This window comes from Lithobates pipiens, unplaced genomic scaffold (genome assembly GCF_037356315.1).
Source record: "Lithobates pipiens isolate NorthernLeopardFrog02 unplaced genomic scaffold, aLitPip1_a1.2 Scaffold_1, whole genome shotgun sequence".
In the NCBI taxonomy this organism is placed as follows: Eukaryota; Metazoa; Chordata; class Amphibia; order Anura; family Ranidae; genus Lithobates; species Lithobates pipiens.
In genome coordinates, this window is record NW_027507685.1 from 115646759 (window position 1) to 115663024 (window position 16266).

A 16266-nucleotide genomic window follows, 5' to 3' on the forward strand; every position below is an offset into this window, starting at 1 on the left:
CTTCCTACACCCCCGATATAAGAAAACTTCCTGCACCCCCGATATAAGAAAACTTCCTACACCCTGATATAAGAGAACTTCCTACACCTCCGATATAAGAGAACTTCCTACACTCCGATATCAGAGAACTTCCTACACACCGATATAAGAGAGCTTCCTACACCTCTGATATAAGAGAACTTCCTGCACTCCCGATATGAGAGCAGTTCATGCACCCCCGATATAAGAGCACTTCCTGCACCCCGATATAAGAGAGCTTTCTACACCCCTGATAAAAGAACACTTCCTACACCCCTGATATAAGTGAACTTCCGGCACCCCCGATATAAGAGAACTTCCTACACCCCCGATATAAGAGAACTTCCTACACCCCCGATATAAGAAAACTTCCTGCACCCCCGATATAAGAGAACTTTCTACACCTCTGATATAAGAGAACTTCCTGCACCCCCGATATAAGAGCACATCATGCACCCCCGATATAAGAGCACTTCCTGCACCTCCGATATAAGAGAACTTTATACACCCCTGATATGAGAGAATTTCCTGCACCCATGATATAAGAGAACTTCCTACACCCCTGATATGAGAGAACTTCCTACACCCCTGATATAGGAGAACTTCCTACACCCCTGATATAAGAGAACTTCCTACAACCCCGATATAAGAGCACGTCATGCACCCCCGATATAAGAGAACTTTCTACACCCCTGATATAAGAGAACTTCCTGCACCCATGATATAAGAGAAGTTCCTGCACCCCTGATATAAAAGCTCTTCCTGCACCCCTGATAAAAGAACACATTCTACACCTCTGATATAAGAGAACTTCCTGCACCCCGATATAAGAGAACTTCCTACACCCCCGATATAAGAGAACTTCCTACACCCCGATATCAGAGAACTTCCTACACTCCGATATAAGAGAACTTCCTACACCCCTGATATAAGAGAGCTTCCTACACCACAATATAAGATAACTTCCTACACCCCCGATATAAGAGAACTTCCTGCACCCCCAATATAAGAGAACTTACTACACCTCTGATATAAGAGGTCTTCCTGCACCCCCGATATAAGAGAACCTCCTGCTCCCCCAAATTTAAGAGAACTTCCTGCACCCCTGATATAAGAGAGCTTCCCACACCCCTGATATAAGAGATCTTTCTGCACCCCCAAATATAAGAGAACTTCCTGCACCCCTGATATAAGAGAACTTCCTACACCCCTGATATAAGAGCACTTCCTGCACCCCCCGATATAAGAGCACTTCATGCACCCCTGATATAAGAGAAGTTCCTACACCCCTGATATAAGAGCTCTTCCTGCACCCTGATATAACAGCTCTTCCTGCACCCCCGATATAAGAGAACTTCCTACACCTCTGATATAAGAGAACTTCCTGCACCCCCGATATAAGAGAACTTCCTACACCCCGATATAAGAGAACTTCCTACACCCCCAATATAAGAGAACTTCCTGCACACCTGATATAAAAGTACTGCCTACACCCCGATATAAGAGAACTTCCTACACCCCTGATATAAGAGAACTTCCTACACCCCCGATATAAGAGCACTTCCTACACCTCCTGATATAAGAGAACTTCCTGCATGCCGATATAAGAGATCTTCCAACACCCCCGTTATAAGAGAACTTCCTACACCCCTGATATAAGAGATCTTCCTACACCTCCGACATAAGAGAACTTCCTACACCCCGATATAAGAGAACTTACTACACCCCCGATATAAGAGATCTTCCTACACCCCTGATATAAGAGAACTTCCTGCACCCCCGATATAAGAGAACTTTCTGTACCCCCGATATAAGAGAACTTCCTGCACCCCCGATAAAAGAGAACGTCCTGCACCCCCGATATAAGAGCACATCATGCACCCCCGATATAAGAGCACTTCCTGCACCCCCGATATAAGAGTACTTTCTACACCCTTGATATAAGAGAACTTCCTGCACCCATGATATAAGAGAACTTCCTACACCCGATATAAGAAAACTTCCTACACCCCCGATATAAGAGAACTTCCTACACCCCTGAAATGAGAGAACTTCCTGCACTCCTGATATAAGAGAACTTCCTACACCCCTGATATAAGAGAACTTCCTACACCCCCGATATAAGAGCACATCATGCACCCCCGATATAAGAGCACTTCCTGTACCCCCGATATAAGAGAACTTTCTACACCCCTGCAATAAGAGAACATCCTGCACCCATGATATAAGCGAAGTTCCTGCACCCCTGATTTAAAAGCTCTTCCTGCACCCCTGATAAAAGAACACATCCTTCACCTCCCATATAAGAGAACTTCCTGCACCCTGATATAAGAGAACTTCCTACACCACCGATAGAAGAAAACTTCCTACACCCCGATATAAGAGAACTTCCTACACCTCCGATATAAGAGGACTTCCTACACTCCGATATCAGAGAACTTCCTACACACCGATATAAGAGAGCTTCCTACACCTCTGATATAAGAGAACTTCCTGCACTCCCGATATGAGAGCACATCATGCACCCCCGATATAAGAGCACTTCCTGCACCCCGATATAAGAGAGCTTTCTACACCCCTGATAAAAGAACACTTCCTACACCCCTGATATAAGTGAACTTCCGGCACCCCCGATATAAGAGAACTTCCTACACCCCCGATATAAGAGAACTTCCTACAACCCCGATATAAGGGAACTTCCTACACCCCCCGATATAAGAAAACTTCCTGCACCCCCGATATAAGAGAACTTTCTACACCTCTGATATAAGAGAACTTCCTGCACCCCTGATATAAGAGCACATCATGCACCCCCGATATAAGAGCACTTCCTGTACCCCCGATATAAGAGAACTTTCTACACCCCTGCAATAAGAGAACATCCTGCACCCATGATATAAGCGAAGTTCCTGCAACCCTGATTTAAAAGCTCTTCCTGCGCCCCTGATAAAAGAACACATCCTTCACCTCCCATATAAGAGAACTTCCTGCACCCTGATATAAGAGAACTTCCTACACCACCAATATAAGAGAACTTCCTACACTCCGATATCAGAGAACTTCCTACACACCGATATAAGAGAGCTTCCTACACCTCTGATATAAGAGAACTTCCTGCACTCCCGATATGAGAGCACTTCATGCACCCCCGATATAAGAGCACTTCCTGCACCCCGATATAAGAGAGCTTTCTACACCCCTGATAAAAGAACACTTCCTACACCCCTGATATAAGTGAACTTCCGGCACCCCCGATATAAGAGAACTTCCTACACCCCCGATATAAGAGAACTTCCTACACCCCCAATATAAGAAAACTTCCTGCACCCCCGATATAAGAAAACTTCCTACACCCTGATATAAGAGAACTTCCTACACCTCCGATATAAGAGAACTTCCTACACTCCGATATCAGAGAACTTCCTACACACCGATATAAGAGAGCTTCCTACACCTCTGATATAAGAGAACTTCCTGCACTCCCGATATGAGAGCAGTTCATGCACCCCCGATATAAGAGCACTTCCTGCACCCCGATATAAGAGAGCTTTCTACACCCCTGATAAAAGAACACTTCCTACACCCCTGATATAAGTGAACTTCCGGCACCCCCGATATAAGAGAACTTCCTACACCCCCGATATAAGAGAACTTCCTACACCCCCGATATAAGAAAACTTCCTGCACCCCCGATATAAGAGAACTTTCTACACCTCTGATATAAGAGAACTTCCTGCACCCCCGATATAAGAGCACATCATGCACCCCCGATATAAGAGCACTTCCTGCACCTCCGATATAAGAGAACTTTATACACCCCTGATATGAGAGAATTTCCTGCACCCATGATATAAGAGAACTTCCTACACCCCTGATATGAGAGAACTTCCTACACCCCTGATATAGGAGAACTTCCTACACCCCTGATATAAGAGAACTTCCTACAACCCCGATATAAGAGCACGTCATGCACCCCCGATATAAGAGAACTTTCTACACCCCTGATATAAGAGAACTTCCTGCACCCATGATATAAGAGAAGTTCCTGCACCCCTGATATAAAAGCTCTTCCTGCACCCCTGATAAAAGAACACATTCTACACCTCTGATATAAGAGAACTTCCTGCACCCCGATATAAGAGAACTTCCTACACCCCCGATATAAGAGAACTTCCTACACCCCGATATCAGAGAACTTCCTACACTCCGATATAAGAGAACTTCCTACACCCCTGATATAAGAGAGCTTCCTACACCACAATATAAGATAACTTCCTACACCCCCGATATAAGAGAACTTCCTGCACCCCCGATATAAGAGAACTTCCTGCACCCCCAATATAAGAGAACTTACTACACCTCTGATATAAGAGGTCTTCCTGCACCCCCGATATAAGAGAACCTCCTGCTCCCCCAAATTTAAGAGAACTTCCTGCACCCCTGATATAAGAGAGCTTCCCACACCCCTGATATAAGAGATCTTTCTGCACCCCCAAATATAAGAGAACTTCCTGCACCCCTGATATAAGAGAACTTCCTACACCCCTGATATAAGAGCACTTCCTGCACCCCCCGATATAAGAGCACTTCATGCACCCCTGATATAAGAGAAGTTCCTACACCCCTGATATAAGAGCTCTTCCTGCACCCTGATATAACAGCTCTTCCTGCACCCCCGATATAAGAGAACTTCCTACACCCCGATATAAGAGAACTTCCTACACCCCCAATATAAGAGAACTTCCTGCACACCTGATATAAAAGTACTGCCTACACCCCGATATAAGAGAACTTCCTACACCCCTGATATAAGAGAACTTCCTACACCCCCGATATAAGAGCACTTCCTACACCTCCTGATATAAGAGAACTTCCTGCATGCCGATATAAGAGATCTTCCAACACCCCCGTTATAAGAGAACTTCCTACACCCCTGATATAAGAGATCTTCCTACACCTCCGACATAAGAGAACTTCCTACACCCCGATATAAGAGAACTTACTACACCCCCGATATAAGAGATCTTCCTACACCCCTGATATAAGAGAACTTCCTGCACCCCCGATATAAGAGAACTTTCTGTACCCCCGATATAAGAGAACTTCCTGCACCCCCGATATAAGAACTTCCTACACCCCCGATATAACAGAACTTCCTGCACCCCGATATAAGAGAACTTCCTACACCCCCGTTATAAGAGAACTTCCTGCACCCCGATATAAGAGAACTTCCTACACCCCTGATATAAGAGATCTTCCTACACCCCCGATATAAGAGAACTTCCTACACCCTCGATATCAGAGAACTTCCTGCACCTCCGATATAAGAGAACTTCCTACACCCCTGATATAAGAGAACTTCCTACACCCCCAGACATAAGAGAACTTCATACACCCTTGATATAAGAGAACTTTCTACACCCCGATATAAGAGAACTTCCTGCACCCCTGATATAAGAGACCGATATAAGACCACTTCCTGCGCACCTGATATAAGAGAACTTCCTACACCCCAGATATAAGAGAACTTCCTACACCCCCGATATAAGAGCACTTCCTACACCCCCTGATATAAGAGAGCTTCCTTCATGCCTATATAAGAGATCTTCCTACACCCCCGATATAAGAGAACTTCCTACACCCCTGATATAAGATATCTTCCTACACCCCCGATATAAGAGAACTTCCTACACCCCGATATCAGAGAACTTCCTGCACCCTCGATATAAGAGATCTTTCTACACCCCCGATATAAGAGAACTTCCTACACCCTCGATATCAGAGAACTTCCTGCACCCTCGATAAAAGGGAACTTCCTACACTCCTGATATAAGAGAACTTCCTACACCCCCAGATATAAGAGAACTTCATACACCCTTGATATAAGAGAACTTTCTACACCCCGATATAAGAGAACTTCCTACACCCCCCGATATAAGAGAACTTCCTGCACCTCCTGATAGAAGAGAACTTCCTGCACCTCCAGATATAAGAGAGCTTCCTACACCCCCCGATATAAGAGAACTTCCTACACCCCCTGATGCAAGAGAACTTCCTGCACCCCCGATATAAGAGAATTTCCTGCACCCCCAGATAATAGAGAGCTTCCTACACCCCCAGATATAAGAGAACTTCCTCCACCCCTGATTTAAGAGAACTTCCTACACCCCTGGTGTAAGAACTTCCTGCACCCCCGATATAAGAGAACTTTCTGTACCCCCCGATATAAGAGAACTTCCTGCACCCCTGATATAAGAACTTCCTAAACCCCCCGATATAAGAGAATTTCCTGCATCCCGATATAAGAGAACTTCCTACACCCCGATATAAGAGAACTTCCTGCACCCCGATATAAGAGAACTTCCTACACCCCTGATATAAGAGATCTTTCTACACCCCCGATATAAGAGAACTTCCTACACCCTCGATATCAGAGAACTTCCTGCACCCTCGATATAAGAGATCTTTCTACACCCCCGATATAAGAGAACTTCCTACACCCTCGATATCAGAGAACTTCCTGCACCCTCGATAAAAGGGAACTTCCTACACCCCTGAAATAAGAGAACTTCCTACACCCCCAGATATAAGAGAACTTCATACACCCTCGATATAAGAGAACTTTCTACACCCCGATATAAGAGAACTTCCTACACCCCCCTATATAAGAGAACTTCCTACACCCCCCCCGATATAAGAGAACTTCCTGCACCTCCTGATAGAAGAGAACTTCCTGCACCTCCAGATATAAGAGAGCTTCCTACACCCCCAGATATAAGAGAACTTCCTACACCCCTGATTTAAGAGAACTTCCTACACCCCCGATATAAGAGAACTTCCTACACCCCGATATAAAAGAACTTACTACACCCCGGATATAAGAGAACTTACTACACCCCCGATATAAGAGAACTTCCTGCACCCCCGATATAAGAGAACTTACTACACCTCTGATATAAGAGGTCTTCCTGCACCCCCGATATAAGAGAACCTCCTGCACCCCCAATTTAAGAGATCTTCCTGCACCCCTGATATAAGAGAACTTCCCACACCCCTGATATAAGAGATCTTTCTGCACCCCCAAATATCAGAGAACTTCCTGCACCCCCGATATAAGAGCATTTCCTCCACTCCCCGATATAAGAGCACTTCCTACACCTCCCAATATAAGAGAACTTCCTCCAACCCGATATAAAAGAACTTCCTACACCCCGATATAAGAGAACTTCCTACACCTCCGATATAAGAGTACTTCCTACACCTCTGATATAAGAGAACGTCCTACACCCTCGCTATAAGAGCACTTCATGCACCCCTGATATAAGAGCACTTCCTGCACCCCCAATATAAGAGCACTTCCTACACCCCCGATATAAGATCACTTCCTGCACACCCGATATAAGAGCACTTCATGCACCCCCCGATATAAGAGCACTTCCTACACCCCCATTATAAGAGAACTTCCTGCACCCCCCCCGATATAAGAGCACTTCATGCACCCCTGATATAAGAGAAGTTCCTACACCCCTGATATAACAGCTCTTTCTGCACCCCTGATAAAAGAACACTTCCTACACCCCCGATATAAGTGAACTTCCTACACCCCCCGATATAAGAGAACTTCCTGCACCCCCGATATAAGAGAACTTCCTACACTTCTGATATAAGAGAACTTCCCACACCCCCTGATATAAGAGAACTTCCTACACCCCCTGATATAAGAGAACTTCATGCACCCCCAATATAAGAGAACTTCCTGCACCCCCCGATATAAGAGAACTTCCTTCCCCCCGATATAAGAGAACTTCCTGCACCCCCCAATATAAGAGAGCTTCCTACACCCCCAGATATAAGAGAACTTCCTACACCTCTGATTTAAGAGAACTTCCTACACCCCTGATATAAGAGAACTTCCTGCACCCGTGATATAAGAGAAGTTCCTACACCCCTCATATAAGAGCTCTTCCTGCACCCCTGATAAAAGAACACTTCCTACACCCCTGATATAAGTGAACTTCTGGCACCCTAAATATAAGAGAACTTCATACACCCCGATATAAGAGAACTTCCTACACCCCCGATATAAGGGAACTTCCTACACCCCCCGATATAAGAGAATTTCCTGCACCCCCGATATAAGAGAACTTGCTGCACCCCCGTTATAAGAGAACTTCCTACACCCCGATATAAGAGAACTTCCTATACCCCCAATATAAGATAACTTCCTGTACCCCCAATATAAGAGCACTTCCTACACCCCTTATATAAGAGAACCTCTTGCACCCCTGATATAAGGGAACTTCATGCACCCCTGATATAAGAGAACTTCCTGCACCCCTGATATAAGAGAACTTCCTGCACCCCCTGATATAAGAGACCGATATATAAGAGCACTTACTGCACACCTGATATAAAAGAACTTCCTACACCCCGATATAACAGAACTTCCTACACCCCTGATATAAGAGAACTTCCTACACCCCCGATATAAGAGAACTTTGTGCACCCCTGATATAAAAGCACTTCCTACACCCCCGATATAAGAGAACTTCCTACACCCTCGATATAAGAGAACTTTCTAGATCCCTGATATAGGAGAACCTCCTGCAGCCCGATATTGGAGAAATTCCTGCACCCCCCGATATAAGAGAACTTCCTGCACCCCCAATATAAGAGCACTTCCTACACCCCCGATATAAGATCACGTCCTGCACACCCGATATAAGAGCACTTCATGCACCCCCCGATATAAGAGCACTTCCTACACCCCCAATATAAGAGCACTTCCTGCACCCCCCGATATAAGAGCACTTCATGCACCCCTGATATAAGAGAAGTACCTACACACCTGATATAAGAGCTCTTCCTGCACCCTGATATAACAGCTCTTCCTGCACCCCCGATATAAGAGAACTTCCTACACCTCTGATATAAGAGATCTTCCTGCACCCCCGATATAAGAGAACTTCCTACACCCCGATATAAGAGATCTTCCTATACCCCCAATATAAGAGAACTTCCTGCACACCTGATATAAAAGAACTTCCTACACCCCGATATAAGAGAACTTCCTAAACCCCTGATATAAGAGAACTTCCTACACCCCCGATATAAGAGCACTTCCTACACCTCCTGATATAAGAGAACTTCCTGCATGCCGATATAAGAGATCTTCCAACACCCCCGATATAAGAGAACTTCCTATACCCCTGATATAAGAGATCTTCCTACACCCCCGACATAAGAGAACTTCCTACACCCCGATATAAGAGAACTTACTACACCCCCCGATATAAGAGAACTTCCTACACCCCTGATATAAGAGAACTTCCTGCACTCTCGATATAAGAGAACTTTCTGTACCCCCGATATAAGAGAACTTCCTGCACCCCCGACATAAGAACTTCCTACACCCCCGATATAAGAGAACTTCCTGCACCCTGATATAAGAGAACTTCCTACACCCCCGATATAAGAGAACTTCCTGCACCCCGATATAAAATAACTTCCTACACCCCTGATATAAGAGATCTTCCTACACCCCCGATATAAGAGAACTTCCTACACCCTCGATATCAGAGAACTTCCTGCACCCCCGATATAAGAGAACTTCCTACACCCCTGATATAAGAGAACTTCCTACACCCCCAGATATAAGAGAACTTCATACACCCTTGATATAAGAGAACTTTCTACACTCCGATATAAGAGAACTTCCTACACCCCCCGATATAAGAGAACTTCCTACACCTCCCGATAGAAGAGAACTTCCTGCACCTCCCGATTGAAGAGAACTTTCTGCACCCCGATATAAGAGAACATCTTACACCCCTGATATAAGAGATCTTTCTACACTCCCGATATAAGAGAACTTCCTACACCCTCGATATCAGAGAACTTCCTGCACCCTTGATATAAGAGATCTTTCTACACCCCCGATATAAGAGAACTGTCTACACCCTCGATATCAGAGAACTTCCTGCACCCTCAATAAAAGAGAACTTCCTACACCCCCAGATATAAGAGAACTTCATACACCCTTGATATAAGAGAACTTTCTACACCCCGATATAAGAGAACTTCCTACACCCCCCTATATAATCGAACTTCCTACATCCCCCGATATAAGAGAACATCCTGCACCTCCTGATAGAAGAGAACTTCCTGCACCTCCAGATATAAGAGAGCTTCCTACACCCCCAGATACAAGAGAACTTCCTACACCCCCAGATACAAGAGAACTTCCTACACCCATGATTTAAGAGAACTTCCTACACCCCCGATATAAGAGAACTTCCTACACCCCGATATAAAAGAACTTCCTACACCCCCCGATATAAGAGAACTTCCTGCACCCCCGATATAAGAGAACTTCCTGCACCCCCGATATAAGAGAACTTACTACACCCCCGATATAAGAGAACTTCCTGCACCCCCGATATAAGAGAACTTACTACACTTCTGATATAAGAGGTCTTCCTGCACCCCCGATATAAGAGAACTTCCTGCACCCCCAAATTTAAGAGAACTTCCTGCACCCCTGATATAAGAGAACTTCCCACACCCCTGATATAAGAGATCTTTCTGCACCCCCAAATATAAGAGAACTTCCTGCACCCCTGATATAAGAGAACTTCCTACACCCCCGATATAAGAGCATTTCCTGCACTCCCCGATATAAGAGCACTTCCTACACCCCCCAATATAAGAGAACTTCCTCCAACCCGATATAAAAGAACTTCCTACACCCCGATATAAGAGAACTTCCTACACCTCCGATATAAGAGTACTTCCTACACCTCTAATATAAGAGCACTTCCTACACCCCCGATATAAGATCACTTCCTGCACACCCGATATAAGAGCACTTCACGCAGCCCCCGATATAAGAACACTTCCTACACCCCCATTATAAGAGCACTTCCTGCACCCCCGATATAAGAGCACTTCATGCACCCCTGATATAAGAGAAGTTCCTACACCCCTGATATAAGAGCTCTTCCTGCACCCTGATATAACAGCTCTTTCTGCACCCCTGATAAAAGAACACTTCCTACACCCCTGATATAAGTGAACTTCCTACACCCCCCGATATAAGAGAACTTCCTGCACCTCCGATATAAGAGAACTTCCTACACTTCTGATATAAGAGAACTTCCTACACCCCCTGATATAAGAGAACTTCCTACACCCCCTGATATAAGAGAACTTCATGCACCCCCTGATATAAGAGAACTTCATGCACCCCCGATATAAGAGAACTTCCTGCACCCCCCGATATAAGAGAACTTCCTGCACCCCCAATATAAGAGAGCTTCCTACACCCCCAGATATAAGAGAACTTCCTACACCTCTGATTTAAGATAACTTCCTACACCCCTGATATAAGAGAACTTCCTGCACCCGTGATATAAGAGAAGTTCCTACACCCCTCATATAAGAGCTCTTCCTGCACCCCTGATAAAAGAACACTTCCTACACCCCTGATATAAGTGAACTTCTGGCACCCCCGATATAAGAGAACTTCCTACACCCCCGATATAAGGGAACTTCCTACACCCCGATATAAGAGAACTTCCTATACCCCAATATAAGATAACTTCCTGTACCCCCAATATAAGAGCACTTCCTACACCCCTGATATAAGAGAACCTCTTGCACCCCTGATATAAGAGAACTTCCTGCTCCCCTGATATAAGAGACCCATATAAGAGCGCTTCCTGCACAGCTGATATAAGAGAACTTCCTGCACCCCTGATATAAGAGAACTTCCTGCACCCCCTGATATAAGAGACCGATATATAAGAGCACTTCCTGCACACCTGATATAAAAGAACTTCCTCCCCCCCCCCCCCCCCCGATATAAGAGAACTTCCTACACCCCCGATATAAGAGAACTTTGTGCACCCCTGATATAAAAGCCCTTCCTACACCCCCGATATAAAGGAACTTCCTACACCCTCGATATAAGAGAACTTTCTAGATCCCTGATATAGGAGAACTTCCTGCAGCCTGATATTGGAGAAATTCCGGCACCCCCGATACAAGAGAACTTCCTGCACCCCCAATATAAGAGCACTTCCTACACCCCCGATATAAGATCACTTCCTGCACACCCGATATAAGAGCACTTCATGCACCCCCCGATATAAGAGCACTTCCTACACCCCCAATATAAGAGCACTTCCTGCACCCCCCGATATAAGAGCACTTCATGCACCCCTGATATAAGAGAAGTTCCTACACCCCTGATATAAGAGCTCTTCCTGCACCCTGATATAACAGCTCTTCCTGCACCCCCGATATAAGAGAACTTCCTACACCTCTGATATAAGAGAACTTCCTGCACCCCCGATATAAGAGAACTTCCTAAACCCCAATATAAGAGAACTTCCTATACCCCCAATATAAGAGAACTTCCTGCACACCTGATATAAAAGTACTTCCTACACCCCGATATAAGAGAACTTCCTACACCCCTGATATAATAGAACTTCCTACACCCCCAATATAAGAGCACTTCCTACACCCCCTGATATAAGAGAACTTCCTGCATGCCGATATAAGAGATCTTCCAACACCCCCGATATAAAAGAACTTCCTACACCCCTGATATAAGAGATCTTCCTACACCCCCGACATAAGAGAACTTCCTACACCCCGATATAAGAGAACTTACTACACCCCCCGATATAAGAGAACTTCCTACACCCCTGATATAAGAGAACTTCCTGCACCCCTGATATAAGAGAACTTTCTGTATCCCCGATATTAGAGAACTTCCTGCACCCCCGATATAAGAACTTCCTACACCCCGATATAAGAGAACTTCCTGCACCCCGATATAAGAGAACTTCCTATACCCCCATATAAGAGAACTTCCTGCACCCCGATATAAGAGAACTTCCTACACCCCCCGATATAAGAGAACTTCCTACACCTCCCGATAGAAGAGAACTTCCTGCACCTCCAGATATAAGAGAGCTTCCTACACCCCCAGATATAAGAGAACTTCCTACACCCCTGATTTAAGAGAACTTCCTACACCCCCGATATAAGAGAACTTCCTACACCCCGATATAAGAGAACTTCCTACACCTCCGATATAAGAGAACTTCCTGCACCCTCGATATAAGAGAACTTCCTGCACCCCCCGATATAAGAGAACTTCCTGCACCCCCATATATGAGAACTTTCTACATCCCCAGTTATAAGAGAACTTCCTAAACCCCTGATTTAAGAGAACTTCCTACACCCCTGATATAAGAGAACTTCCTGCACCCGTGATATAAGAGAAGTTCCTACACCCATGATATAAGGGCTGTTCCTGCACCCTGATATAACAGCTCTTCCTGCACCCCTGATAAAAGAACACTTCCTACAGCCCCGATATAAGTGAACTTCCTCCACCCCCTGTATTAGAGAATTTCCTACACCCCCAATATAAGAGAACTTCCTACACCCTCAATATAAGAGAACTTCCTACACCCCCCGATATAAGAGAACTTCCTGCACCCCCGATACAAGAGAACTTCCTACACCTCTGATATAAGAGAACTTCCAGCACACCCTATATAAGAGCACTTCCTACACCCCTGATATAAGAGAACATCTTGCACCCCTGATATAAGAGAACTTCCCGCACTCCTGATATAAGAGAACTTCCTACACCCCGATATAAGAGAACTTCCTACACCCCCAATATAAGAGAACTTCCTGCTCCCCCGATATAAGAGCACTTCCTACACCCCTGATATAAGAGAACTTCCTGCACCCCGATTTAAGATAACTTCCTACACACCATATATAAGAGAACTTCCTACACCCCCTATATAAGAGCACTTCCTACACCCCCTGATATAAGAGAGCTTCCTGCATGCCTATATAAGAGATCTTCCTACACCCCCGATATAAGAGAACTTCTTACACTCCTGATATAAGAGATCTTCCTACACCCCCAATATAAGAGAACTTCCTACACCCCGATATAAGAGAACTTACTACACCTCCCGATATAAGAGACCTTCCTGCACCCCGATATAAGAGAACTTCCTACACCCCGATATAAGAGAACTTCCTACACCCCTGATATAAGAGAACTTCCTGCACCCCCTATATAAGAGAACTTTCTGCATCCCCGATATAAGAGAACTTCCTGCACCCCCGATATAAGAGAACTTCCTACACCCCGATATAAGAGAACTTCCTACACCCCCCGATATAAGAGAACTTCCTGCACCCCGATATAAAAGAACTTCCTACACCCCCGATATAAGAGAACTTCCTACACCCCGATATAAGAGAACTTCCTACACCCCCCGATATAAGAGAACTTCCTACACCCCCTGATGTAAGAGAACTTCCTGCACCCCCGATATAAGAGAATTTCCTGCACCCCCAGATATTAGAGAGCTTCCTCACCCCCAGATATAAGAGAACTTCCTCCATCCCTGATTTAAGAGAACTTCCTACACCCCTGGTATAAGATTACTTCCTAAACCCCCGATATATAAGAGAATTTCCTACACCCCGATATAAGAGAACTTCATACACCCCTGAGATAAGGGAACTTCCTCCCCCCCCCGATATAAGAGAACTTCCTACACCCCCAGATATAAGAGCACTTCCTACACCCCCGATATAAGAGAACTTCCTACACCCCGATATAAGAGAACTTCCTACACCCCCGATATAAGAGAACTTCCTACACCCCGATATAAGAGCTCTATCTCGGCCTAGGCACTCTTATTCTGTATCCTCATAGTATTATGTCTGCAGTGTGAGATCATCTAAGGCACATAGCAGGGTTATAATGTCACACAGACAAACATTTCACACTATGTAGTTGGGAGTCCTGTCCTGATGGGGTGTTATTCCACTGATCTGATCTATACATTATTGTTATTATTATTATTTCAAACTTACAGGAATTGGGGGTTGAGGAAGAGGTATATTTCGCATACATAAAAAGTTTTGGGGGTCTGGCCTGTTATCAGGGTCATTTACCTGTAAGAAAAACAGAAAATATTTCAGACTGGAAATAATGGAGGATGCGCCCACCAAACCCCCCAACCCCTCACTCCCAACTTCCTGTACCCCAACCCCCGCTCCCTACTTCCTGTACCCCAGCACCCCTGCTCCCTACTTCCTGTACCCCAACCCCCACTCCCTACTTCCTATACCCCAACCCCCGCTCCCTACTTCCTGTACCCCAACCCCCGCTCCCTACTTCCTGTACCGTCAGAATACGATGCTCCGTTCTTCCAGAGAAGATAGGGAGGAATACTTACGTCACTCTTTAGTCCCGCTGGCTTCCTCCTCAATAGTCCTAACAGGGACAACCAGTTCTACAAAGTCATTCCACTTCTCTGGTGGTGTCTCCATCCTCTGCAGTCATCATGTATAATGCAGGACCAGGGGGGGCACTGTTGGCCCTGCATTGTACCCGATAATGCCACGAGACTGCCCACATTCTAAGGTGGGAGTGAAGAGGAAGAAGATAAGTATTTCTCTCTATTGGACCCTAAACTAAATGAGGATTATATCTCGGGAAGGTGGGGGTAGCTCCCATTTACAAAACACTGTTTGACCCTCATCCCAACTATGGGGGATGGAGGGACTCAATTATGGGGGATGGAGGGGATCAGTTATGGGGGATGGAGGAGCTCAGTTATGGGGGATGGAGGAGCTCAGTTATGGGGGATGGAGGGGCTCAGTTATGAGGGATGGAGGGGATCGGTTATGGGGGATGGAGGAGCTCAGTTATGGGGGATGGAGGGGCCCAGTTATGGGGGATGAAGGAGATCAGTTATGGGGGTTGGAGAAGCTCAGTTATGGAGGATGGAGGAGCTCAGCTATAGGGGATGTAGGAGCTCAGTTATGGGGGATGGAGGAGCTCAGTTATAGGGGATGGAGGGGCTCAGCTATAGGGGGTGTAGGAGCTCAGTTATGGGGGATGGAGGAGCTCAGTTATGGGGGATGGAGGAGCTCAGCTATAGGGGATGTAGGAGATCAGATTTAGAGGATGGAGGAGCTCAGCTATAAGGGATGGAGGAGCTCAGGTATGGGGGATGGAGGAGCTCAGGTATGGGGGATGGAGGCACTCAGCTATAGGGGATGTAGGAGCTCAGTTATGGGGGATGGAGGAGATCAGTTATGGGGGATGGAGGAGCTCAGTTATGGGGGATGGAGGAGCTCAGTTATGGGGGATGGAGGAGCTCAGCTATAGGGGATGTAGGAGCTCAGATT

At 45.6% G+C, this 16266-nt stretch overlaps 1 protein-coding gene across 13 annotated transcripts in view; it reads right to left on the minus strand.

The window, feature by feature from the left end:
• LOC143970083 (IST1 homolog) overlaps positions 1 to 16266 on the minus strand; it is a 114829-nt gene that overhangs the window by 50714 nt on the left and 47849 nt on the right. For 9 of the 13 annotated variants that reach the window (XM_077474378.1, XM_077474375.1, XM_077474373.1 and 6 more), the window contains one exon: positions 14944 to 15024. The exons of 3 other annotated variants lie outside the window; for them this stretch is intronic. In XM_077474378.1, coding sequence (XP_077330504.1) covers positions 14944 to 15024 — 81 coding nt within the window. The remainder of the gene's footprint in view (positions 1 to 14943; positions 15025 to 16266) is intronic. One more of the 13 variants, XM_077474385.1, reaches the window with a different exon arrangement.